At 41.9% G+C, this 26,611-nt stretch overlaps 1 protein-coding gene across 20 annotated transcripts in view; it reads right to left on the bottom strand.

Moving 5' to 3' along the window:
- Positions 1 to 26,611, bottom strand: part of DOCK9 (dedicator of cytokinesis 9) — a 319,065-nt gene that overhangs the window by 201,925 nt on the left and 90,529 nt on the right. For all 20 annotated transcript variants that reach the window (XR_010600573.1, XM_065592481.1, XM_065592546.1 and 17 more), the window contains exons 2-4: positions 25,739 to 25,855; positions 8,309 to 8,398; positions 6,528 to 6,610 (exon numbers count right to left, since the gene is read on the bottom strand). Coding sequence is in view for 19 of the 20 variants with exons in the window: in XM_065592481.1 (XP_065448553.1) it covers positions 6,528 to 6,610; positions 8,309 to 8,398; positions 25,739 to 25,855 (290 nt within the window). In the remaining variant the exon portion in view is untranslated. The remainder of the gene's footprint in view (positions 1 to 6,527; positions 6,611 to 8,308; positions 8,399 to 25,738; positions 25,856 to 26,611) is intronic.

The following is a 26,611-nucleotide window of genomic DNA, read 5'->3' as shown; positions in this document are numbered from 1 at the left end:
AGGGTGCACATTCGGTCTGTACACCGTGGCCAACCACGCTTGGAAGCACCTCATATATAGACGTGCATTTTGAACGACGGAGGTGCACGAGGCCATGTGACCTAGTATTTGTAGGCAGTCCCGGACAGTCACCTGGGGACTGTTGCGAATCCTTGTGGCTAGTTGACTTATAGAATTGAAGCGAGCTGGTGGGAGAGATGCCAACCCCGTCCGGGAGTCGAGGTATGCCCCTATGAACTCCAGATGTTGGGTGGGGTATAATGTGGATTTGTTTTTGTTTACTTGCAGGCCTAAAGATAGGAAACAATCGATAGTAAGCCATATGGATCGGAGAGCTTCGTCGAACGTTGAAGCTTTGAGGAGGCAATCGTCTAGGTAAGGAAATATTACGACCCCTTGTTTTCTGAGGTAGGCTGTAACTACGGCTAGGATCTTGGAAAAAACACGGGGGGCCGCGGACAGTCCGAAAGGGAGAACCCTGTATTGGAAATGTGTGGAGCCGAGAGTAAAGCGTAGGAATCGTCTGTGGGATGGGTGTATAGTCACATGAAAATAGGCATCCTGTAGGTCGAGGGCTGAAAACCAGTCGCCTTGCTCCAGCGCTGGGATTATAGTGTTGAGAGTGACCATCTTGAACTTTTACTTTTTGACAAATTTGTTGAGCCGCCTGAGGTCGAGGATTGGTCGCCATCCCCCATTTTTCTTCTCTGTTAAGAAATAATGGGAGTAAAAACCCTTCCCTCTGTGTCGTTCTGGCACAGTTTCTACTGCTCCCAGTTGAAGGAGATGCTGCACTTCTTGGAAGAGTAGTTGCTCGTGAGATGGGTCCCTGAAGAGGGACGGGGAGGGTGGGTGGGTGGGAGGGAGAGGAAGGGGATGGCGTATCCAATTGTAACTACCTCTATGACCCATTTGTCAGATGTAATTTTCTGCCATTGATGAGAGAATGGTCGTAGGCGGTGTCCAAAGATAGGTGTGCCGGCTGAAGTGGGAACGCTGTTTTCTAAACCCTCGACCAATGCTTCAAATCTGCCTATTAGTTGGAGGGGGTTGCAGCGCCCCTGTAGAATTAGGACGACGACGCTGGAATCTTGGTCTTTGGCGTCGTTGTTGCTGTTGTTGTTCCTGTGGTCTATAGGAGTGTTGCGAAAACGTGGGGTAGCGTGGTCGGTGATAAGGTTGATATCTATATTGTCGTCTTCTGGTCGCAGGTGGCTGGAGGCCTAGGGACCGGAGGGTTGCTCTTGCGTCCTTCATCGAATGCAGCATGTCGTTTGTGGTGGAGGCAAAAAGGTTTTCCCCATCGAAGGGAAGATCTTCAATGGTGCTCTGGACCTCTCGAGGGAAGAAGGAGGAAGAGAGCCATGAACCTCGTCGCATGACCACTGCTGTGGCGGTCGGCCTTGCTGCAGTGTTAGCTACATCGAGGGCCGCTTGGAGAGCGGTGCGTGATATGGTTTGTCCCTCAGAAACCAGAGCTGTGAATTGTTGTTTCTTCTGTTCTGGGATGTGATCAATAAAATCCATGAATTTATTATAGTTTTTGTGGTCATATTTTGCAAGGACTGCGGTATAATTAGCTATGCGAAATTGTAGCGTCGAGGATGCATATACTTTACGGCCGAAGAGGTCCAGGCATTTACTGTCCTTGTTGGCTGGGATGGAGCGGGCGTACTGTTTGGCCCTCTGGTTTGCTGCGTCCACTACCAATGAGTTCGGCGCTGGATGGGTAAAAAGGAATTCAGAGCCCTTTGAAGGAATGAAGTACTTCCTGTCCGCTTGTTTACAGGTAGGTAGGCTAGTGGCTGGATTCTGCCAGATGGATTTAGCGGGTTCTAAAAGGGCTATGTTGATTGGTAATGCCACTCTAGAGGAAGAAGAGGGCTGCAAAATGTCTGTTAGTTCATGCCGTTGTTCAGTGACTTCCTCTAAGTTAATTTTCAAGTCACCTGCAGCTCTTTTAAAGAGGTCTTGGAATTTGGCATAGTCATCCGACGGGGTTGGAGGAAGGGGAAGTAAGGCTTCCTCAAGCGTTACGTCGGACTCTGCTGGAATAGGAGCAGGACTCAGTTGCTCCTGGGAGTGTTACGGTGCTGCCTGGTATCTTATGTCACTGGCAGGTCCATCACGAGGCAGTGCTAAACTGGTGTTGCGCCTGGTCGAAGTGCCGTAGCGCATGTGTTCTTGGGGGTACGATGCCCATGGTGCCCAACATTGCCAAGGTGGTGGGTAGGGCATAGGTGTTGCCATCCAAGGGTTCACTCCCCATGGGGCAGGATACTGAGAACAGGCTGAGGTAGTTTTTTTGTAACCCCTGTTGATCTGGGTCTGGGAGTCTTGAGAAGGAGAAAAAACTGCCTGTGGATCAGTTTCCTCCTCACTGGAGGAAGGTTGTTCTGATCCTGAATCCAGCATTGGAGAAAAACAGGCATTTATCAGGGGAGACTGCAGAATAGGTGAGACCAATAGATCTGCTGTCTGAGTGAATTGAAAAGGTGAGGCTCCTGCATGAGGTGAAAGCTGCGGAGGAGGAAGTTGCCCTGAGGGAACATTCCTCTGACCAGGGGTTTTCCTTTGATCTCCCTGTCAGCCTGTGCTGCGATTGCCGGTGCCGTGGTAGGTGCTGGGGGGACAACATCAGCCCGCACAGGATCAGGCAAGGCTGGAAATGTCGGCACCGTGTTCGTCTCGGTGCCAAACGGTGCCATAAATGAGGCAGGCAACTGAAAGCCTGAAGCCTCGGCACCGGAGCTTCGCGCCGCCGCTGCAGCCTGAAGCGGCTTTCGTGCGGTGCCTGAGGAGCCCGGCTCTTCAAAAGTGCTGAGGGGAGGAAACGCAGGCAGGGAAACTGTTGACCTGCCTGAGGCACTTTTGTGCCTCACCAACTTCTTTGCTGGAGAGGGCTGCCCCTTTTTTGTAGCTTTCTTCGTTTTTTTTTTGAAGCAGGGGGGCTGTGGCGGGCAGTAGAGCTGGAGTCGGCGCCTGGGTCTGAAACTGACCCGATAGACTTCTGCAGGAGGAGCAGTTTCAGTTTAAGCTCCCTGTCCTTTCGTGCCCTGGAACTGAGTTTGGAACAGTGGGCACATTTTTGGGGAATGTGTGTTTCCCCCAGGCATTTTATACAATGAGAGTGGCCATCAGAGAGCGGAATAGCGTCCTTACACGTAGCGCAGCGCTTAAAGCCTGTGGAGCCAGGCATGGTAGAAGCGGCTGCGGCTGAGATAATTTTTTTTTTTTTTTAACAGATAAAAGAACTAATGAGCTACACTAACAAGAACTGACAACAAACTAACTACTAGGACAGGTAATAGTAACAAAGTGAGGGATTTCCTAACGAGTCTGCTGAGCTCTGTCTCAGGCCGGGGACAGTAGAGAAGGAACTGAGGAGATTGGCCACGCATGCGCACTATTATCCTAGACTCACTGTGGGGGGCAGCCTCTGCGCATGTGTGGCCAGTACGAGTACTGCTACGAAAAGTCTCCGAGTGAAGGCGCAGGGACGCACCAACACCTAGAGTGGAGCACCCACAGGGACATCTTTCGAAGAAGAAGGGGAGGGTTACCACAGCTCCTCCAGGAATTAAAATCACCAGTGGGGGGTGATTACTGCAGTTCCCAAAATTGTGAACAGCACTAGTGAAGTACCAGTCCCCAGGGTGGTTTGCATATACTGGTTTAAAGCAATCCCAGAGGAGAGGCAAGAGACAAAGTATGAACTTCAGTTATAAAGATGGAATTTAAACAGACTCAGGGATTTAGGCAGACTGGCTTATGGGTGCATCACAGTGAACTGTGGGAGAGGAACTGCAGCCAAAAACTCCAGTCTGGAGAGAAAGGACACAGGTCCTTGCCCAGAGAGAGGTGAAGGCTAAAGGCTTGAAACCTGAACAGCATTCCTAAAGCAGACAATGGAGGGGGGGGTCAAAGGTGCAGTTACCCCCAAACTGGCACATATTTTCCAGAATAGTGAGATTCCATGTGTAACTGGGACTAAGACTGCTGGAGACTGCCTAAGTCTGTCTCAGTGACAGCTCGAACACTCTCTGAGGGTCATAGAATCATAGAATATCAGGGTTGGAAGGGACCTCAGGAGGTCATCTAGTCCAACCCCCTGCTCAAAGCAGGACCAATTCCACAGTTTGGTGCAAACCACATGTCCAAGGTTCGGTGGGTCGCATGGTTTCTCCAGCCGGGCAAAAGATTTGGCCTGGGGATCTGCCAATCAGGAGAACAGAATGATGGCCAGGCTAAACAGCTACAGACACCCTTTGCTGCCAAGATTAAATTCATTCTCATTCTTCATTTATTTAATTAAAAAAAAGAATTGCCATTGCACTATAAGCTATCGGGTTTGAATTGGCTTTTTGGGAATCTTCAAGGGAAACCAGGCAAGAAACATTCAACAATTTTCATACGGAAGCACTTAATTAAAAAGAATGAATAAATTATCTGTCATTTGACAATTCAGTTTGTTACAGTAAAAATAAAAGTCCTGAACACAGATTTAAAAGGTTGGAGGCCTTCAAACTGAAATTACTAATCAATATAAACATTAGAGATTAAAAAGACCAATGACATATCACATATTGTGAAGGTGATTATACTGATCACATTTAATTAATTTGAGGTCAAGTATTTGGCAATGTAATTAAAACATCTGAAAAAAGACAATGCTAGAAGGAAAAGTTACAGGAAGAGAACTAAAAAAGGCAACAGAAAAGCTACCTAGGTACATGAACTAGTGGTTGAAGCCATACAAGTAGAAAAAAAAACCATGATGAATAAAGTACATTTGCAGTACGAAAGGGACCTAGAGTTGGGGAGGAGAAGGATAATTCAGATACATCATTTGTCCAGAGGCATTAATTTTTAAATTATTTCCTACATTAAAAAAAGGACACAGAATTTCTAGCTCAATTCTGAATTGAAGCTCTTCTCCTTAAAAACATTTTTTTTAAAAATAAGAAAAAGGTTAACCCTTGCATTTTCAAAGAAAACATTCAAAATTTGAGCCAATTTAGTACTTAGCGAAACACCTAGTAGGCCCTTCTTGCCAACAAATCGAAAAGCATCTGCTAGGGAACTGAATCCCTTTATTTACCACAACATGTTAACTCTAAGGTCTAAGAGCAAAATTTTAATTGTAAAAATATTCAGCAATTTCACTGATCATTTTAGAGGGAACATTCAGCTCACATGCTTTTGCACTGTTTTCATCTGCAGCAATAGACAGTGGGACAGAGTTGGGAAAGGGAAAAGGTGGCAGTTGGTTGATGTCAAGGGTTGCAGAGGTAGAAGAACTAGCAATTCAAGCCACACAAAATATAAAAATAAAACTTAAGCCACATCCACCTGTGCCAAAAATATGAAAGGAAGGAAGATCCTTTCACCAATGCCAACAGTAACCCTCGGGTGACAAAAACCTGAATCACCTCCTGTATCTTTCCATTTGTCAAAAGCTTCCCTCTGACAACTTCTACAGCTCAGTTGTGGTGTTGTCAATACAAAAAAAAAAAAAAAAATCTGTGGCATGCTGAAAATACTGGGTCAACAAAAAAAGTATATAACAAAAGAAATATTGTGCAAGTTGTATTATTCATTTTCATAGTTAATTCAATAAAAAACCCTCCGTTTTCATCTACTTGAAGTGACATGTTGAATTATTGGAGAAACATCGGACCACTTCAGAAAAGGAGATACTTGCTGCAGCATTTAGGTCCAGTAGTTGACATAGGCACATGACCTCAGTTACCTACTTTTAAATGGTTCAGGACCTGTGAGGCATGCAACATCTGTGAGGCTCTCCACAAGCAATTTCAGGAAGAGGAAGTGATCTCTTTACTTTAAACCTACACCCTATAAAATGCGTGTGCCCACCACAAAGATGGAAAAAAAATAAATCCTAGTTTCAGAAAAGCAATGCCTGTCTTTCATTAATACTCCTTTCCATGCAGACTTAAAAAAAACAGACAAAAGATGTTTGAAGTGCTATGTATTCTTACAATGTTCTATAAATATAAAATAGTTGCATTCATTCTCTCTGTTAAAAGTGTGTGTGTGTGTATATATATATATATATATATATATATAAAGGTTATGTTCCAAACTTCTGGAAAGTTGTTGAAGCTGCCATCAATGCTGAAAAGACTGTATATTGGCACAGCAGCGTAAAACAACTCTTACCATATTTTAATTATCAGTTTTATTTTTATCAATATTATCCAAGTTCTTCTTCTGGTCATCCCACAATTACCAAGGCAGCTTTATTATGATAGTTTTTCAGATATCAATTCAACAGCTTTTATATCTTCAAAAGGCTAAGAAAAATTAACCAATATGAATTCCACCCTGAAAACCTCAGGGTACAGTACAGAGTATTAACACTGGTAGGCTAGATCTGAGGTTCTATATTACATGAAATGACTTTTTTATGACCCAATATGTCATAAAATATATATATAAAACTTCATATTATATAAAGTTTTTCTGCAACTTCAAAATCTAACAGTATCAGATAATTTACTCACTTTGGAAGCTGTCGAAACTCTCCTGAGTAGTCTTCATATTTATAATTGACAACATGCCAGTCTGAGTTGTAGGTTTTGATGCACTATTTCAATGGAAACAAATGTCACAGTACATCAAATTAAGAAGTTTAGCTGAAAGCACTCCCTAAATACATGTAACGGCTCTCTTACATTACAGTTGTTTGTGAATTATTATAATTACCTGGAAAGCATTGCAAGTTCAAATGCATTATAAATGTTTATTCTGTGAATGTCACATTTTGTTTCTTTTGTTAAACATGAAATATATCTTGCCAGTATGGTGAATGTTCAGATTCAGAAGCTGCACAAGTATGTTTATGTCAAATGAACAAATGCTGGAAACAAATGCTAAATGCATAAGGAATTTATAAATTCAGAAAATGATAGACTAGTCATCTGAAATAAAAACATCACCTCCTAGTTCCTGAGAAGCAAAGAAGCTAAATGTAGGTGGAAACAATATGATAAAATGTCTTGAGTATATTTAGCCTAAAAATATAGATGTACTATCAAAATAGCAGGATCAACTTAGTACTTTCTATCCTGGAAGAACTAAAATCTAAAGTTATGATTGTAAGTATTCAGTTTTATATTTTTAACCCAACTACAAGAATGTTTTCAATCTAAAACTGCATGCTTGCAGCTGTTGAAAAGCAATTATGTCATTCTGTTCTGGACTAGATCACAGGAAGTATCATTTTACTCCACCCATGTTGCTGTAACTAACAGACAAATTTATCTTGGCTTTAGCAGAAGTAGCATAAAATTCATTCAAGTATCTTGCAAGAGACATTATACAATACTTGAAGTTTTTAGACATCATATGAACACACACACACAAATATACTCCATCATATTTCCAATGCATTTGTACACATACTTTGTAAAGTACAAAGTCAACATTTACTAGGCAATAATTTTTAAAGTGTGTATAAATTAGATGTTTCATTAAAATTCGTGATTTAACTCATGCACACCAGCCCCCATCTCCAAATATACTCTACAGTGACATACTCCATACAGAAGTCTCATTTGCAAAGCACAGAAAATATAAATAGCTGACAGACCCAAAATATTCAGACCTTGGGGACAAAACACAAAGGTTTGTGAGGGCTTGTCTGTGCCCTGAACTTGATCCTAAAACAGTACAATTTACCGCCAATTTTACTGTGATATAAATACTTGAAAACTGGTCTCGCCAGTGGCGAATAAAGTTTCTTCTGGTCAATAGGTGAAAGTCATCAGCAACAAAGTGATATTAACCAGACTCTGGTCAGCTCCATAGCTCCCTTCCCAATGTTATTCTGAAGCAGCAACACTGACCAGAATCCTGCAAATTTCACTTTGCTGAGGATGGGGAAACTGTGAGGAGATACACAGCGGTGAGACAGAAGGGAGGAAGGGAAAAGCCCCCAACAACCCAAAAGAGCCAAGAGAGGAGACAGAATAAGAAGTTTCCAACTTCTATTAGCCATACCTGATATGAAAGATTGTTCCCATGTAAGATGCTAGGACATCACCCCTCATTTCCAGCAGCTAAGAGAGGGATCACTGTGTTTCTGCCTTTAAACCCATCTGTGGGCTCCTCCTGTCTTTTTTAACAACTAGATGCCAATAAGTGTCTGGTAAATTTTTTCAGCCCTATTGAAATTTAATCTACGGAAGCAAGTAGACAACTAAACTATTTAGACAGACATGCGCGCACGCACACACACACACACACACACACACACACACACACACACACAAATAAACGTTACCTCAGTTACAAACAAGCTTTGAGCTTCCTTTTCTGCATTTTCAGGAACAGTAGAGCATATATATCGACCCTGACGTTTCAATAATGCTGTCTGTTGACGACAAAAAATAATCTGAGAACTTCAATCAAATAAAAGACAAGTAAGATGTAGTGAAATCCAGTCCCCGTCACTCTGAATTATATTGACAAAATGAGTTGAAGCACAAAAGATAAAATTCCCTGAACAATAAAGCACCTTTATACCAACATACCTAAAGTGTGCTGAAGTAATGAAATTGCTAATAATGTTGATATATAAAGTATTGTCTCTGGGAATCTGACTTAGTACCCATTAAGATGAATGAGGCACTTAATGCCCAAGTCATTTTGGGGGGTTCTGCAAATGCAGATACACATTTACGCAATTTTTTTTGAGAATCTCTTAGTAACCATAACAACGAGACTTTTTTTTTTTTTTTTTTTTTTAAATGAAAGCTTTGATTCAGGAGAACAAAAAAGCAGTATGTATCTCCACATAGCATCTCAAGCTGACCTCTGGTCTCAAATCTTGATTTGAATTCTGAAGTTCAATCCAACCAACCACAGTACCTCCTACCAAAAAAGAGCAAAGACTCTGTAGAGGAATAATATGGCACAGAGAACTGTCTTAAAGCCTATAACAAAGAGCAATATTTGATTTTTTTATCCATTAACATTAAGTAACTAAATAAGTGTGGATAGGAATTGAATGATATTGTAATTGTTTAATGTATAATATAATTTGCTTCCCTGAACATGGACTGCATTTCTTTTTCTGTTTGTGGTTTTACTGGATTTGTTTGTTTTGGTTTTAAAAGAAACTGAGAATAATATAAGCCAAATGGAAAGCCCATTGAAACTGTCCCATTTACTTCTGTGGGCTTTTGATCAGTCCCCCAGTCCCTGAAGAATAGTAGATTATTAGACATATTTTGAATGATTTCTAAGAGGGGTTAGATCTACTGTGTTAATGGTACAGATGGACTGATGCAACAACTATTACAACCAAAATTTGGCCTTTACAAAAAAGGTTTACAAAACTACCTAAAACACTTTCTATTTCGGGGATGGGGGGGAATATATGTATTTTACACTCACATGGCACTACTGGGCTCACACAACAATGGCCACACTGGGTCAGACCAATGGTCTACCTAGCCCAGTATCCTGTTTTATGACAGTAGCCGATGTCAGATGCTTCAGAGGGAATTAACAGAACATGACAACTATCAAGTGATCCATTCCCTGGTGTCCAATCCCAGCTTCTGGTAGTCAGAGGCTTAGACACATCCAGAGTATGCAGTTGGGGGGAGGGATAGCTCAGTGGTTTGAGCATTGGCCTGCTAAACCCAGGATTGTGAGTTCAATCCTTGAGGGGGCCACTTAGGGATCTGGGGCAAAATCAGTACTTGGTCCTGCTAGTGAAGGCAGGGGGCTGGACTCAATGACCTTTCGAGGTCCCTTCCAGCTCTACGAGATAGGTATAACCATCTTGGACAAAAGCCATTGATGGACGTATTCTCCATGAATTTATCTAATTTTTTTTAAGCCAGTTATACTTTCAGCTTCACAACATCCCTTGGCAATGAGTTCCATAGGTTGACTGTGTTGTATGATGAAGTATTCCTTATGTTTGTTTTAAACCTGCTGCCTATTAATTTCATTGGGTGACCCCTGGTTCATGTGTTATGTGAAGGGGTAAACATCACTTCCTTTTTGACCTCCACATCATTCATGATTTTATAGACCTCCATTATAACACACACACACCCTTAGTCATTTTGTTTCTAAGCTGAACAGTCTGAGTCTTTTAATCTCTCCTCATATGGAAGCTGTTCCATACCTTTAATCATTTTTGTTGCCTTTCTGTGTACTTTTTCCAATTCTAATATATTGTTTTAGATAGCAGGTGATGTGATATGTGATATGACGTACCAAGGGTTAAACAGGAAACTCTGGGCTCAAAAGCTGCACCTGCTGGATATGCACGCAAAGCTCAAAAGGCAGTGGCCCAGGCCAGTCATCGTAGACAGAGCAAGGGAGCAGTCCTACTCTGTTAGCTCCTGCAGAGAGGCTGCAGGAGCTCCACTTTGCCTGGAGCTGACCCCACTTTGGCAGACAGACACCAAAGGCCCCCATGGAGACCGGGAACAGTAGGTTGCAACTGATGGGGAAGAGCTTCCAGATATCTACCAAGGAGAACCCCCACACTTGGTGAGTCCATAAGCAGACTCTGCAGTAACTTTGGAGGGGCAGAGGCTGTGGTAGGAAATGACCCAGGGAGCAGGTTTGGCAGGCGTCCACCTCAGGCTGCATATCTATCTGTCAATCACAGGACCCTAGGTCGGAACCCAGTAGAGCAGGGTAGGTCTGGGTTCCCCTACCACCAGCCCTACAGACTCATCACTGGGGGGCGCAGCTGGGCTCAGACACTGAACCCCTCAACAGGCAACCAGAACTACATGCAGTATTCAAGCTGTGGGAATACCATGGATTTACATTGTGCCATTATGATATTTTCTGTCTTATCTATCCCTTTCATAATGGTTCCTAACATTGCTAGTTTTTTTTTTTTTGACTGCCACTGCACATTGAGATGTTTTCAGAGAACTATCTACGATGACTCCAAGATCTTTCTTGAGTAGTAACAGCAAATTTAGAGGGCATCATTTTGTTGGTATAGTTGGGATTATATTTCTCAAGGTGCATCATTTTGCATTTAACACTGAATTTCATCTGCTATTTTCTTCTCCAGTCACCCTGCTTTGGAAGATCCTTTTGTAATTCTTTACAGTCAGTTTTGGCCTTAACTATCCTGAGTAATATTGTATCATCTGAAAACTTTGCCATCTTGCTGTTAGCCCATTTTCCCAAATTATTTGTATGTTGAACAACACTGCTCCCAGTACAGATCCTCGGGGGACCCATTATTCATCTCTTTCAACTGTAAAAACTGACCATTTATTCCTACCCTTTGTTTCCCATCTTTTAACCAGTTACTGATCCAACAGAGGACCTTCCCTTTTATCCCATGCCTCTTTTCTTTCCTGAAGAGTCTTTGGTGAGGGACCTTCTCCAAGGCTTTCTGGAATTCCAAGTATATTATATGCATTAGATCACCCTTGTCCACATGTTTGTTGACATCCTCAAGGAAGTCTAATAGAGTGGTGAGGCATGATTTCCCTTTACAAAAACCACGTTGACTCTTCCCCAACATAGTGTGTTCATCTGTATCTGATCATTCTGTTCTTTACTATAGTTTCAACCAATTTGCCTGGTACTGAAGTTCAGTTAACCAGCCTAAAATTGCCAGGATCGTCTCTGGAACCTTTTAAAAATTGGCGTTGCGTTAGCTACCCTCCAGCCATTTGGTACAGAGGCTGATTAAGCAATAGTTTACATACCAGAGTTAGTAGTTCTGCAATATATTTGAGTTCCTTCAGAATATTCTCAGTATCTGGTATTAGTGACTTCTTACTCCTCAATTTATCAATCTGCTCCAAAACCTCCTCTACTAACACCTCAATCTGGGACAGTTCCTCAGATCTTTCACCTAAAAAGAATGGCTCAGGTGTGGCAATCTCCCTGACATCCTCTGCAGTGAAGGTGACACAAAGAATTCATTCACTGCCTTCAAACAGTAAATACTATCAAGGAAATTAAAAGTATACAATCACATTACAAAAGGCAAATAGAAGGTCAACTCTGAAAAATTGATGCCATTTTCTATTAAACACCAATGAACTCAAATATTTCTTATATACCAGTTTAAAATTTTTAAATAAATACAACTGGTATTTAAGAGTTGGCTCCTGGTGGCAGTTATCCTATTGGGCAGAGGGTGATGTACTTTTGCAGTATGAGATCTAACACTTATAAATCCATCCAGCTTGCATATTGCTGAAAGAAATTAATACTGTTTTCTTAAATGTTTTTAAACATTAGAGTACAATACAGATGTATTCAGTCTGACTTAGTCCCCTTACATCTTTTATTTTAAATGACATCACTTTTAAGCATATCAGCCACAGCCAGCAGGCAGCACAAATATGGCAATTAAAACTAATGTTTATGGTGCAGAATGATGTTTATTTTATTAATAACTTTCGGACTAATGGGCTGAGCAAAATGGGTGCAATTTTTCATCAAAAATCTAACTTTAAAATGGAATAATTTTTGAACTCCCATTTTACACACATGGAGATCCACAATTTAGAGATTGGAAAACTATGAAAATTAGTGCCAAACCACATACAGTTGTTACAAGTGCTTTTATACGTCTGCAGTTATGCTGTAATCTGTTTGAAACTACTTGGAAAATGTCCGTACATCAAAGATTTGAAACATGGGCAGTATAAAACAAAATTATTAGGTAAATCAGGTAATTTTATCTAATCTTTAATCACTTTAAAAATCTATTATAAAGGTACATAAGTCTTTTGCAAGAGACTCAACACCACTTTAAAGTGGGGATTAAATCTAGCAAAAGGTGGTTTCCTTCCTGCCAAAGACAAGACTCATCACATGTCAAGTAGCAAGACAAATCTCACATTTTCGCAGCTTGGACTCACTAACATATCTTGCTTACACACACAAAAAAAGTGATGTGATAAGAGACTAACTAGGTTGGATAAGTAAGGACTGAAGGAATGTCTATGGCACTGAAGACTAGGTCAAGTTTAAGTGTCATGGCATGGGAAAGGGTTTTATGAAAATGGATTGTGGAAGGCCACACACAGCCAGAGACATGGGAATTTTAGCTGTGACTTTCTGCATGAGAGAGATGTGGTTTCCAGGGAGCCCAAAGAAGAGGAAGCTGCAGTGAACACCACCAGATAATCAGGACACAGAAAAGTTTAATGTCCTACATATATCTTAAGGCTAAAAGGGACCAATATGATAATCTATTTTGACCTCCTGCATGGCACAGCCCTTACAATTTCACCTAGTAATTCTTGCAAAGGGAATCAGTCTTCCCTACTGCATAAATGAATATCAAAACACAATAACTTGTGGTTGAACTAGTGCATCTCTTTTAGAAAGATATCCAAAACAATACAAAAAGTCCAGTGATTATTGATTTACCACTTCTCTTGATAAGTAGTTCAAACAGTTGATCATAATAATTGTTAAAGTACGATCTTCCTTCCAATTTAACTGTAACTCACAGATCACTATCACATCATCTGTTAGCCTTCTCTTTGATAAACTAAGGAGAATGAGCTCATTAAGTCTCACTGTAAGACTTTTTTCCAGACCTCTAATCATTTTTGTAGTTCCAATTCTTCAACATACTTTTTAAAGTGTGGATACTGCAACCAGACAATATTTCATAGAGGTCTCACCAATGCCATATTACTTCTGTTTATCACCTCCAACCCTATCTTGGAAACATTGTGGAGGAAGAAACAGAAAGATCTGGATACGGCCTGTACACAAGGGTAGAATGAAAGGAAGAGTCAAAAATGACCTCCCCAAGTTACAAGTGTGTATGACAAGACTGATAGCATTATTATTGGCAATGCCAAAAGCAGTAAGAGGAGAGGGTTTGGATGAAAATAAAAACTTGATTTTTCCCCCCCATGTTAATCTGAAATTTTAAGAGATGTTAAAGAGACAGGCAGAGATATGGAATTAGGTGGAGGGAGATAAATCAGGAGTGAAGAGATAGTAATCAGTCATCAACATAATAGGGCTGTCGATTAATCGCAGTTAACTCATGCGATTAACTCAAAAAAATTGCGTTTAATCACTTTTAGTCACACTGTTAAACAATAGAATACCAATTGAAATTTATTAAATATTTTGGATGTTTTTCTACATTTTCAAATGTATTGATTTCAATTACAACACAAAATACAAAGTGTACAGTGCTCACTTTATATTACTTATATTACAAATATCTGCACTGTAAAAATGATAAAATAGTATTTTTCAGTTCACCTCATACAAGTACCCTAGTCGTGAAAGCACAACTTACAAATGTAGATTTTTCTTTTTTGTTACATGACTCCACTCAAAAAAAACAACAACAACAACAACAACGTAAAACATCAGAGCCTACAAGTCCACTCAGTCTACTTCTTGTGCAGCCAATCAACAAGATAAACAAGTTTGTTAACATTTACGGGAGATAATGCTGCCCGTTTCTTATTTACAATGTCACCTAAAAGTGAGAACAGATGTCCGCATGGCACTTTTGTAGCCAGCATTGCAAAATATTTACATACCAGATATGCTAAAAATTTGTATGCCTTTCATGCTTTGGCCACCATTCCAGAGACATGCTTCCATGCTGATGATGCTTGTTAAAAAAATAATAGGTTAATTAAATTTGTGACTGAACTCCTTGGGGGAGAATTCTAAGTCTCCTGCTCTGTTTTACCTGCATTCTGCCATATGTTTCATGTTATAGCAGTCTCGGATAGTGACCCAGCATGTTGTTCGTTTTAAGAACACTTTCACTACAGATTTCACAAAACGTAAATATGGAAACTACAGAACCCGAAACACCAAGAGAGAAAAATCAACCTTCTGCTGGTGACATCTGACTCAGATGATGAAAATAAATGTGTTGGTCTGCACTGCTTTGGATCGTTATCAAGCAGAATCCATAATCAGCATGGATGCATGTCTTCTGGAATGGTGGTTGAAGCATGAAGGGATATATGACTCTTTAGCTGGCACGTAAATATCTTGCAACACCGGCTACAACAGTGCCATGTGAACGCCTGTTATCATTTTCAGGTGACACTGTAGACATGAAGCAGGCAGCATTATCTCCTGCAAATGTAAACAAACTTGTCTGTCTGAGCCATTGGCTGAACAAGAAATAGGACTGAGTGGACTTGTAGGCTCTAAAGTTTTACATTGTTTTATTTTTGAATGCAGTTATTTTTTGTACATAACTCTACATTTCTAAGTTCAACTTTCATGATAAAGGGACTGCACTACAGTACTTGTATTAAGTGAACTGAATTTTTTTTTTATTTTTACAGTGCAAATATTTATAATAAAAAATAAATATAAAGTGAGCACCTTACACTCTGTATTCGGTGCAACTGAAATCAATATAGTTTAAAATGTGGAAAACATCCAAAAATATGTATATAAATGGTATTCTATTATTGTTTAACAGCACCACTAATTGCGATTAATTTTTTTAATTGCGCGATTGTGATTAATTTTTAATTACTGACAGCCCTACAACATAATGATAACAACGAACCATATGAGCAGACAAAGCCAGCCATGGTGGAATGTAAAGAGGTAAATAAAAGGAGGCAGCAAAGGACAGAGTGATGGGGAGAGAAGAGATGGCTTGGTACATCACGTGACAATGAAGATTTTTTTTGAGGCTGGAGAAACACAGACCATGTTTATACCTTGACAGGAAGGAACCAGAGGAAAGCAAGAGGTTAAGAATGAGGAAAAGGGAGGGGGTGAAAACAGCAGAAGCTACCACCTGCCAAGTAGTCTTGTATATTAGAATGCAGCAGGAACAGCAGCATCTCCTGCCTGAAGATGAATAAGCTGCAACTTCAGAGAGCAGCAACAAAAAGAGGGGAAGAGAAGATGATCTGTACCCTACCCCCCCAGGCCAGTGGGAGCAGAGCAAAAGCACCAAAGGACCTCTGAATAAATGGAAATATGGAGGAGGTCTAAGAACAACTGGTTAGAAGACAGTGAAGCCATCTACCCCACTGAGCTGCTTCCCATTTTTCCCATAGAAAGATTTAACAGCTGCTGAGTTTCTTCTGCTCTCTTTCCGATAACTCTTTGGTCAACAGACAGGATGGAGAATTGTGACAACAAAAAAAACTTCAAAAACAGACTCCAATGAGAAACTGCAGAATTGGAATTAATTTGCAAACTGGACACCATTAAATTAGCTTGAATAAAGACTGGAAGTGGATGGGTCATTACACAAAGTAAAAAACTATTTCCCCATGCTAATTTGTTTCCCCTACTGTTACTCACACCTTCTTGTCAACTGTTGGAAAATGGGCCATCCTGATTATCACTACAAAAGGTTTTTTTTCCTCCTGCTGATAATAGCCCACCTTAATTGATTAGTCTCATTATAGTTAGTATGGCAACACCATTTTTTCACGGTGTGTGTGTGTGTGTGTGTGTGTATCTTTCTACTGTATTTTCCACTGCATGCATCTGATGAAGTGGGTTTTAGCCCACGAAAGCTTATGCCCAAATACATGTGTTAGTCTCTAAGGTGCCACAAGTACTCCTTGTTCTTTTTGCTGATACAGACTAACACGGCTACCACTCTGAAACCTGTCAGCAGGCGAAGTATCTTATTGTCAGAAGTCAGCCTCCACCAGTGAGTTTCTCCACCTGTCCAGCACTGCACTGCATTTATTTGAGGGAGTGTGTGTGTCAGGATATTTTTCCCTTGCCCTCTCCAACTGCTTGTTGCCACACAGGGGCTCTACTCCACTTTCACATGGCCAAACTTCTTTGAACTATTGCTACTTGAAATATCTAGGCAGGAGTTGAATGTTCCAACTCCAAAAAAGAGAAAATGTATTGGTGATGGGGAGAAAATTAGCTATATTACCACTGTGCTTGTAAACTGACCAAGGCTGGACATTTACACATAGTGCCTTATTTTTAGAAAAAGCAAGGTCATCTTATAAAAAGAAATTCAGCAATGCTCCATCTCTGCTATTTTAATATTACCCATCTGGTAAAGCAATGGAAAAAAATACAAAATGCTGCCTTATATTTTCTACTCCAAAATCAGAAAGGTGTTTTTTTTCCCCTCAAGTGAATCTAATGCTTATGAAAGATGATACACTTACAGTCCCAGATCCTGAATGCTTCTACACAGTACTAGTTTGTGCCCTTAGCACAGTCACATGTGCAGAAGATGATCTGGAGGGGTTGTGCTGCAGCCAGAGTTCCCAGGAGGATTTATGACAAAGTCATGCAGAATTCACCATAGGGGCTCCTAGGTAACACATACAAACACTCCATTTTTGGAAAGCATATGGATGTTCTTTGCTTTGTATCCAGCCAGTTCTGCTGATTGGCATCAAGAAGGGCGGGGACTGGAGTGTTGTGGCTCGTGCTCACCTCCTTTCAAACAGTTAGTCCTCAGGGGAACTAAGAGAGAGCAGGGCCAAGCATTATTTAGTCCATAATGGGTGGAGAAGCTGCTGTGCAAACTTTCCAATGGCACCCCAACGGTGAATAGTTCCGCTTCATTTGCCTTAAAACCTTGGCTTTTCTACTGAAATTTTAACAGAGTAAACAGGAGTGGTTGTGGTGTGGACACTAAACATAGATTAAGCACACTTCACACAGACCATTGTACAGGAATATGGTAAGAAATACTTTCAGACACTACTAAGATGAAGAAAATTCAAAATGGTGACTATAAGTGAACAGCTTCGTATTCCTTTAGAAGTTTCCAATTGCTAAATCAAGCATTAGAAAGCTATAACACACAAATATCCTATTAATTACTCTAATGGAAATAAGAATGAGCCAATTAAGCAAACCTTCTAATAGTGAGGGTCATACCAGAATATACTAAAGTGAAATAAATTCATACTGAACTTATACATTATTAGAAATATAATCTTGTACAAATCACTAAAATAGCTTTTAAAGTCTATTTAGCCAAGAGAATCAGTTAGCAGACATAACAGAGCAGATAACCAGCCTGAACGAACTTCACAACAGTAAATTTCTTAGCACAGACCAATTTCCACCTGTAAATACTGTAAATAGTCTTACCAATTAAATGAAACGGGTGTATCTATTAACCAGTGCTTCAAATTAATTAACAGCATTACCTCAAAAGATCTGTGCTATCATCCCATTTAAGCATGTCTATTTGGGGGGGGGGGGGGGGAAGGGAGACAAGTTCTACTTGCACAAAATACAATTGTAAAATTTGTGTCTAACAAAACCAGCAGCATAACATTGTACTGTACTGTTTTGTTTTGTTTTGTTTAAAAGATACTGAAGTCTTCACAATGCCAAACTGCTAAGGGCATACACTAATGAAAAGACAATCCAGACGTTGTTTCAAGTGGCTGAAGGGCCACAACTTTATTAAAACGACATCTAAACTTTCTTCCAAAGTCTTTATAATTAGCAAGGCTTGGCTTCCTTTTCAATTCAGTAACTTTTAGATTGTAATCTGTCTAATCTAAGTCAAAGGAAAACACTTGAATAAAAATAAAAATGGAATACTGCATGAGAGGAAATGGTTTGAACACACGGTCTTATACAAGGATCAGAATTTCCATCTATAAAGAGACTGTTACAAAATGCTTACAGAGCTATTTCTGAATATTCCAGCTGTAAGTAACTATCTTAACTATATTGCCTCAGGAACAGGGCATCTTTTGGACAGCTCATTGAGTAGCTGCCACCAAACAACACAAACAAGATGTTAAGATGCATTAGAAACAGGATGGAGAATATAGAAAATATACCACCATTATTTAAATCAATGTTGTGGCTTCATCTAGAATACAGTGTGTGGTACCAGGCGCTGCATCTCGAGAAGGGGGGTTCAAAGAAGGGGAGAAATGATTAAGGGCTGGGGGGGAAATCAATGAAGAAACTGAAAAGAACAGGTTTAATTTAGAAAGCAGACAATAAGAGAAGACATGATAAAAATATATAAAATAATAAATGGTACAGAGAAGGTAGATCAGGAGCTTGTGTTCTCCCTGCCTCATAAAACAGCAAAGGGACTTTCAATAACATTGAAATGTGGCAAATACAAAACTGATAGAAGGAAATTATTTTAAATTTTCTTTTACACAATTGAATTCACTGCTATGGAATGTTGTTGAGGTCAAGAATTTAACTAGATTCAAGAAGGGATTGGACATTTATACATGTAAGAATATTTAGAGAGTTATCATAGTTAATGCTAATACACTTTGGAAGAGATTAAATCTCATGCTTCCAAGAATAGCCCAATCTCCAACAACAAGGGACGGAGACTTCTTGCACCTTCCTTTGAAGAACCTGATGCTGGCCACTGTCAGACACAGGACAGTGGTCTAAATCGGATGCTCTCAAACTGTGGTCTGCGGACCACAAGTGGTCCGCAAGCTCCATTCAGGTGGTCCAGGGATAGTTCCCTCTAAGGCGCGTGCCTGGGTGGCCGCACACAAGAGAATGAAGGGCCACCCACCTAATTAGTGGAGCTGCGCAGGTGTGGCGTCACTGATTAGGTGCCTGGACCCTGAAAAAGACTCACATGTAAGGTAAGGTGGTGGCCTTGGGGGGAATAGAGGGTAGGTGGGAGGGGGCAGTGGGGTGAGAAGAGGGGGTGGGGGGAATTTTGGACATACAGGGCTGTGGCGGCCAGAGAAATAGGCGACTTTCCCCAGTGCCAGTGCTGAGGCTGCCGGGGAGAGACAGCCCTCCTTCCCAGCCTCAGCTCTGTGGCTGCTGCAGTGGGGGGAGAGAGGGCACAGCAATCGCTTTACAAAGGTAAGACTACTGATACTATTTCTCAGTTTAAAAGGCTCTTTTGCTAACAGACAGCACTGCCAGATCTAACATGAAGTACTACTGGATATTGTAGGGGGAGCCAAAGAAGTGCTCAGCTACTATGTTAATTGACAGGTGCTGTATAAGAAGACAGAAAGGTGACCTAAGATTTCCTTCATTATGGTGGTCTGATGTAACTGACACCTGAGGGTGTCTACACTGCAGCTGGAAGTCAGCCCTTACACCAGATAGACAGCACTAGAGCACTAAAAATAGCAGTCTGGCTGGATATCGTGGCACTGCCTGTAGCTCGGGCTAACCACCTGAGTTCAGACGCAGGAGATCAAATGGGTTCAAGTTACGGTGGCTAGCCCAAGCTACTGCCTGTGCCACAATGCGCATACAGGAGATTTCTTGCACCTTCCTGCACAAGTCTGTCTACCCGGGCTTGGAGGTTTGCTCCCAACTGCAGTGTAGACACACCCTGACCCTGGAATCCAAAGAAAGGGAGAGACCCTAAGACCTTACTGTCTTTCTTACTTTGTTCTCAAAAGGAAGACTAAAGAGGTCATGTTTCTCAAACAGCAGATTGGATACTATGGTCTAAATTTCTTAGGATGGGCCAAGAGGTCTGAAATCAAGAGTGTAAGAGTGACAAAACTGTTTGAACTGACCTAACCACAATTCTCAAAGAATGCTTGGGGAAATGCTCTTAAAATTGGTTTGGCTTCACTGTCTTGCTCCTTAGGCAGGTAGGCCAAGAAGATTCCTAGTCCAGGAATACAATTTACTTGAACATTTGCCTCCTCACAGTTAGCAATCTGAATGGTTAGAACAGCAGAAAAATGTGTCTTGCAATGAAGGAAACCCACTTTCTTTGGTCCTTCTTGAGCTATCACATAGGAAGAACTGCTAATTTTCGTCTTTTTTAATGTAGGAGAGTGTGCACACATCAGTGCAGGGTAGATGAAAAAATCAGAATTCCTGCTTTAGCACGTGGTATTAGTGTGATGGTGTGGTTAAGCGTCATGATGGCAGCAGTCTAGAATTTGGAGAGAAGTGTATCATTCACAGCCAAAGTGATCTTGTTTTAGGATTTTCTTGATTTAGCATTTGTGGTCTTGTGAAGAAATATAGTTGAGCAAACTTTAATATTGTGTGTGATATTGTATAGAATACTAGAGCTAATAAAACAGAAAAAAGGTAGAACAGCAGAAGAACAGAACAATAGTTCTGAAGCCAACTACTCACAAAAGTAGAAGTAAGGGTGTTTGGGACTACTGTCCCTTACATAATCTTGCACCAAACATTCAGATGTCTGAACATGCATGAGGCCCCCCAACAATCACGGCTTTCAAAATAGCTTGCAACTCACTGAACCAGAGGGACATATTTCCCAGAATGGGGATCTATAGAGAATGGTCAGTGGAGAAGCATGGATTTGTTCACGTATTGCTCCTGGGTATAAAGGGGCATATGACAGAAGATACTAGAAAAACACACATGGGTCCAATAATTTTCAGTGAACCTCCAGATAAGCTATTAAATAGGTTACAGAATAAATGGAAAAAATGTCAAATTATTAAAAATTATATAACTTTATTGGCTCTCTCAGATAAATAGTAATGATTGCCAAATTTGACTGTAGAAAATGTGTTTATTTTCAGCTGGCGGTTGGCAGTTTTCCCCTAAAAGTAATACAGTAGTTTCATATGAAGAGAGAACAGTATTCCACAGCTGGTGAGGATATACACTGTAAAAACTTATTAAAAAACCCAAATTCCTCTGAAGGGGGGGGTGAGTAGGCGGGCTCACTGTGCGGCCCGCGGGGGGGGTGGGAGGGTTAGGCAAGCAGCAGGTGAGGGAGGGGGGCTGAGTAGGCGAGCGGGCAGTGGCAGGCAGTGGCGGGGAATGAGTAGGCGAGCCAGGAGGCTAGGGGACTGAGGCAGCGAGCGGGCGGGCAGTGGCGGGGGGGGCGGCAGGTGAGCCGGTGGCGGGGGAGAGGAAGCGAGTGGGTGGGCAGTGGCAGGGGGCTGAGGAGGCGAGCAAGCAGGCAGTGGCGGGGGGTGAGTAGGCGAGCCGGGGGTGGGGGTGAGTAGGCGAGCGGTGAATCGGTGGCTGACCTGTTCTACTGATCTGGTCTGGCTCCCATCCCCTCTCCCAGGGCCAGCTCCAGGCACCAGCAAAACAAGCAGGTGCTTGGGGCGGCACATTTCTACGGGCGGCATTCTGGCACTGGCCATCATAGGCGCCGATTCCGGGGCATGGGGAAAAAGTGCCCCCGCCACCCCAGCTCGCCTCCGCTCCACTTTCGCCTGCTCCCCTGAGCGCACCGCCACCTCTCCGCTTCTCCCCGCTTGCTCCCAGGCTTGCTCCGCGCGAAACACCTGTTTCGCACAGCAAGGCTGGGAGGGAGGAGAAGCCAAGCGGCGGGGTGCTCAGGGAAGGTGGTGGCAGTGGTGGAGCAGGAAGCGGTTCCTTTACCCCTCCCCTCCCGTTACTTCCTACGCCCCCCCACCCTAGCTCACCTCCGCTCCGCCTGCTCACCGAACGCACCGCTGCTCTGCTTCTCTGCCCTCCCTTGCCTGAGAGGGAGGGGGGAGAAGTGGAGCGGCGGCACGCCCAGGGGAGCAGGCAGAGCAGTGGTGAGCTAGGGCGGGAGGTCACAGGGGTTCGCAGAAAGCAATGGGGGGGGGAAATGTGGCACCCCAGGGGAGGAGGCGAGACTGGGGATTTGGGGAAGGGGTTCAGAAGGGGTGGAGTTGGGGTGGGGCCGGGGGCAGAGGGCCACGAAAAAAAGGGGGGGGTGGCCAAAAAATTTTTTTGCTTGGGGCGGCAAAAATCCTAGAGCCGGCCCTGCCCTCTCTAAGGCTTGCAGCTGTCTCGAGGTGCCTGCCTTCCATGCCTTCCTCATTCACACCTCATTCATTCAGCAGGGCAATTGATTACAAAGTGGGGGGGGGGGGGGAGAGATCTTATTCTTCTGCTAGCAAAAAGACATTTTTCTTTTACCTTAATTATACTACCTTAGGGGCCCACTATACAAATTACCAAGGTTCAATACTGCTGTTTCCGTGGGGCGGCGCTGGAGATAGAGGGTTTGTTTCCGCGGGGCAGGTGGTGCTGGGGGAGGGGGGGACTGTTTTGGCAGCGCTGGGGGGGTTGTTTCTGTGAGGCGGGCGGCGCTGGGGGGGCGTGTTGTGTTTCAGGGGGGCTGGGTGGGTTGGCGGCGCTCGGGGGGTTTCAGCCCTCAGCTGTTTCCTTTGGAGTAATATGGCCCTCGCTGCTTTACGAGTTGTGCAGGCCTGCTAATAGCTTTCTTTGGCAGGATAACAAGCCTTGTGGATGGGGGAAGCGGTAAATGTGGTACTGTACATCTTGATGTTAGTAAGGCTTTTGATATTGTGCGCTTGTCTACCCTGGCAGAGTACAGCACTGCAACTTTCTTGCTCAGAGGTGTGAAAAAACACCCCCCTGAGCGCTGCAAGTTTCACCGCTGTAAAGTGCCAGTGTAGATAGTGTACCAGTGCTGGTAGCCGCACTCCTAGTGCTGGTAGCTATTCCCCTCGCAGAGGTTGTTTTTTTAGAGCACTATACTGCGACTACACAAGCCATGTTAAAGCACTGCCACGGCAGCGCTTTAACGTTGCCAGTGAAGAGATGCCCCGTCTCACACTATTTTCTCAAAAAAACTAGGGAAACGCAACCTAGACGGCGCTACTATCAGGTAGATGCATAACTGGTTGGAAAATCATTCCCAGAGAGTAGTCATCAGTGGTTCACTGTCAAGCTGGAAGGGCATATCAAGTAGGGTCCTGAAGGGATCAGGTCCGGGTCCGGTTCTGTTCAATATCTTCATCAGATTTAGATAATGGCATAGAGTGTACACTTAAAGTTTGCAGACAATATCAAGCTGGGAGGGGTTGCAAGTGCTTTGGGGAATAGGATTTAAATTCAAAATGATCTGGACAAACGGGAGAAATGGTTTGAAGAAAATAGGATGAAATTCAGTAAGGACAAATACAAAATACTCCACTTAGGAAGGATCAATCAGTTGCGCACATACAAAATGGGAAATGACTGCCTAGGAAGGAATACTGCAGAAAGGGATCTGGATGTCATAGTGGATCACAAGGTAAATATCCATCAACTGTGTAACTGTTGCAAAAAAAGTAAAGAATATTCTGGGATGTATGAGCAGGAGTGTTGTAAGCAAGACACGAGAAGTAATTCTTTTGCTCTACTTCACATTGATTAGGCCTCAACTGGAATAGTGTGTCCAATTCTGTGTGTCACACTTCAGGAAAGATATGGACAAATTGGAGAAAGTCCAGAGAAGAGCAATAAAAATTATGAAAGGGCTAGAAAACTTGACCTGTGAGGGAAGATTGAAAAAAAATGGGTTTGTTTAGTCTGGAAAAAAAGAGTAGACTGAGAGGGGAACAGTTTTTAAGTACATAAAAGGTTGTTAAAAGGAGGAGGGAGAAAAATTGTTCTCCTTAACCTCTGAGGATAGGACAAGAAGCAATGGGCCTAAATGGAAGCAAGGGCAGTTTAGGTTGGACAGTAGGAAAAATTTCCTGTCAGGTTGGTTCAGCACTGGAATTGCCCAGGGAGGCTGTGGAACCTCCATCATTGGAGGTTTTTAAGACCAGGTTAGACAACCATCTATCAGGGATGGTCTAGATCAGGGGTAGGCAACCAATGGCACGCGTGCCAAAGGCGGCACAAGATCTGATTTTTAGTGGCACTCACACTGCCCGGGTCCTGGCCACCGGTCTAAGGGACTCTGCATTTTAATTTAATTTTAAATGAACCTTCTTAAACATTTTAAAAACCTTCTTTACTTTACATACAACAATAGTTTAGTTATATATTATAGACTTACGAAAGAGACCTTCTAAAAACGTTAAAATGTATGACTGGCACATGAAACCTTAAATTAGAGTGAATAAATCAAGACTCGGCACACCACTTCTGAAAGGTTGCCGACCCCCAGTCTAGATAACACTTAGTCCTGACATGAGGGCAGGGGACTGGACTTGATGACCTCTCAAGGTCCCTTCCAGTTCTATGATTCTATTTTTTCTCTAGTTATGTATATGGTTTTATTTTTAGAAAACGTTTATTGGATACTATGCTCTCTACACAAAACTAATGAAATCTAAAGAAAAAAAATTATGGAGGTAAAACATTATTCATACATAGGACTCTGAAGTGCCTTTTTCTGCTCAATGGTAACTTACTCTTTTTACAAAAGAGAATCCGCATGTATTGTATACAGTGTTGCCAATTCTCCTCATTACACAAAAGCCACAACATTTGGTGTTTTTTCTTAAAAGCCTGAGCCCCTGGAGCCTTGTGATTAGATGAGAATCTCAGCTTTCATTTAAAAAAAAAGTTTATATCCATTGTTGTGGAGAAAAGCTCGAAAATGTGACCCAACTGTACCTGAGGAGTAAAAACCAGACAGCAAATAATGAACACAACATGTTATTTATTTATTTAAGTTACGATTTTTAAACCAGTCATGATATTTTGGGTCCAATGGACAGCACCAAATCCAGCAGGTATATGAAAAAAACTGAAGTTATCTAGGAAAAGTTTTAAAAAGCAATAAGGGCTGCCACTGTCTGACCCGCTGCCTCTCAAGCAGGAAGCAAGCTGGCTGTGTTGAGGAAGTGGAACCTCTTATATCCTGAAAGAATGGTGGAGTTGTGTCAGTACTTCACCAGTCTGCACTAGAAAAATCAGGCAAAACAAAGACTCTCCCCCCGAAAAAAGCAAGAATATCCAAGGACTCAAATGATAGAAATATCCTTAGTTTTAGAAATTCAATTCTGTACTTAATGGTTTTCCATTCACCTATTCCAGTGTCTCATGTCTGTAACATTACTAATAAAATTTATTGAAATTGAAGTTAAATAATTACCTGAAAGTCATCATAAGGGAAAAGTAGCATCTCACGTAACGCATCATTTAAAATTTGTGTTTTCTTCTGAACAATGACGTTTTCGTAGTCTATTGGCTCAATTAGCTTTGGTTTTGCCTAGAAAAGGAATAGAAGAGATACTCAAATACACTGAAAAAATTACAATTGTGTACTTATTTATCTGTCTAAACTGGCTATATAAAAAGCTACTTGACACACAATTGACTTCAGCTATCACATAAATTTGCAGCATTCAAAAATAGGAATTTAAAAATAAAAATCACATTACACAATACAGCTGAACCGTAATGACTAACAATTACACATAAATATGCTAATTTCTGTAAGAGGTAAGCCACAAAAAGTGTCTGGAAAAGTAAGGGAGGACAGAGCGGAGACTACGGCAATACTCATTTAGGATATGTTTTCACTGAAGAAGAGTTAGCCTGGGCTCTTACCCAGATGTTGCCCTTAGCCTGGCTACCAATCACACACAAAAACCTCTGACCTGGGGTTAGTGGCGCTTTAAACCTCTTCTAGGTGGCACCACTGGTTGGTATAGGCTTAAGCCCGGGTTGTGCTTTAATCTGGGCTGTTAACTCACCTGCTTTGCAATGGGGACACAGGCTAATCAACATGGGTACTGATACTCCTTCAATGCCATCCCACAATTTCCCCAGACCATAATTTTCTTTCAGTCTACCTACTCCACTCTTCTGCACTGGAAGACTTCTTCCAGTTTATATACAGCAGTTTGGCATTTAAACCCTACACTGCTACATTTCTACTGAACTTTTACAGTACTTGAACAGTGATGCAATCTGACAAGTCATCCTCCCAGTGCAATGTTAACTGTTAGCTAGCCAGATGCCG

Source organism: Chrysemys picta, chromosome 1 (genome assembly GCF_011386835.1).
Source record: "Chrysemys picta bellii isolate R12L10 chromosome 1, ASM1138683v2, whole genome shotgun sequence".
Classification (NCBI taxonomy): domain Eukaryota; kingdom Metazoa; phylum Chordata; order Testudines; family Emydidae; genus Chrysemys; species Chrysemys picta.
Note: the sequence above shows the minus strand (reverse complement) of the source record. Positions and strands in the feature narration are given on the sequence as shown.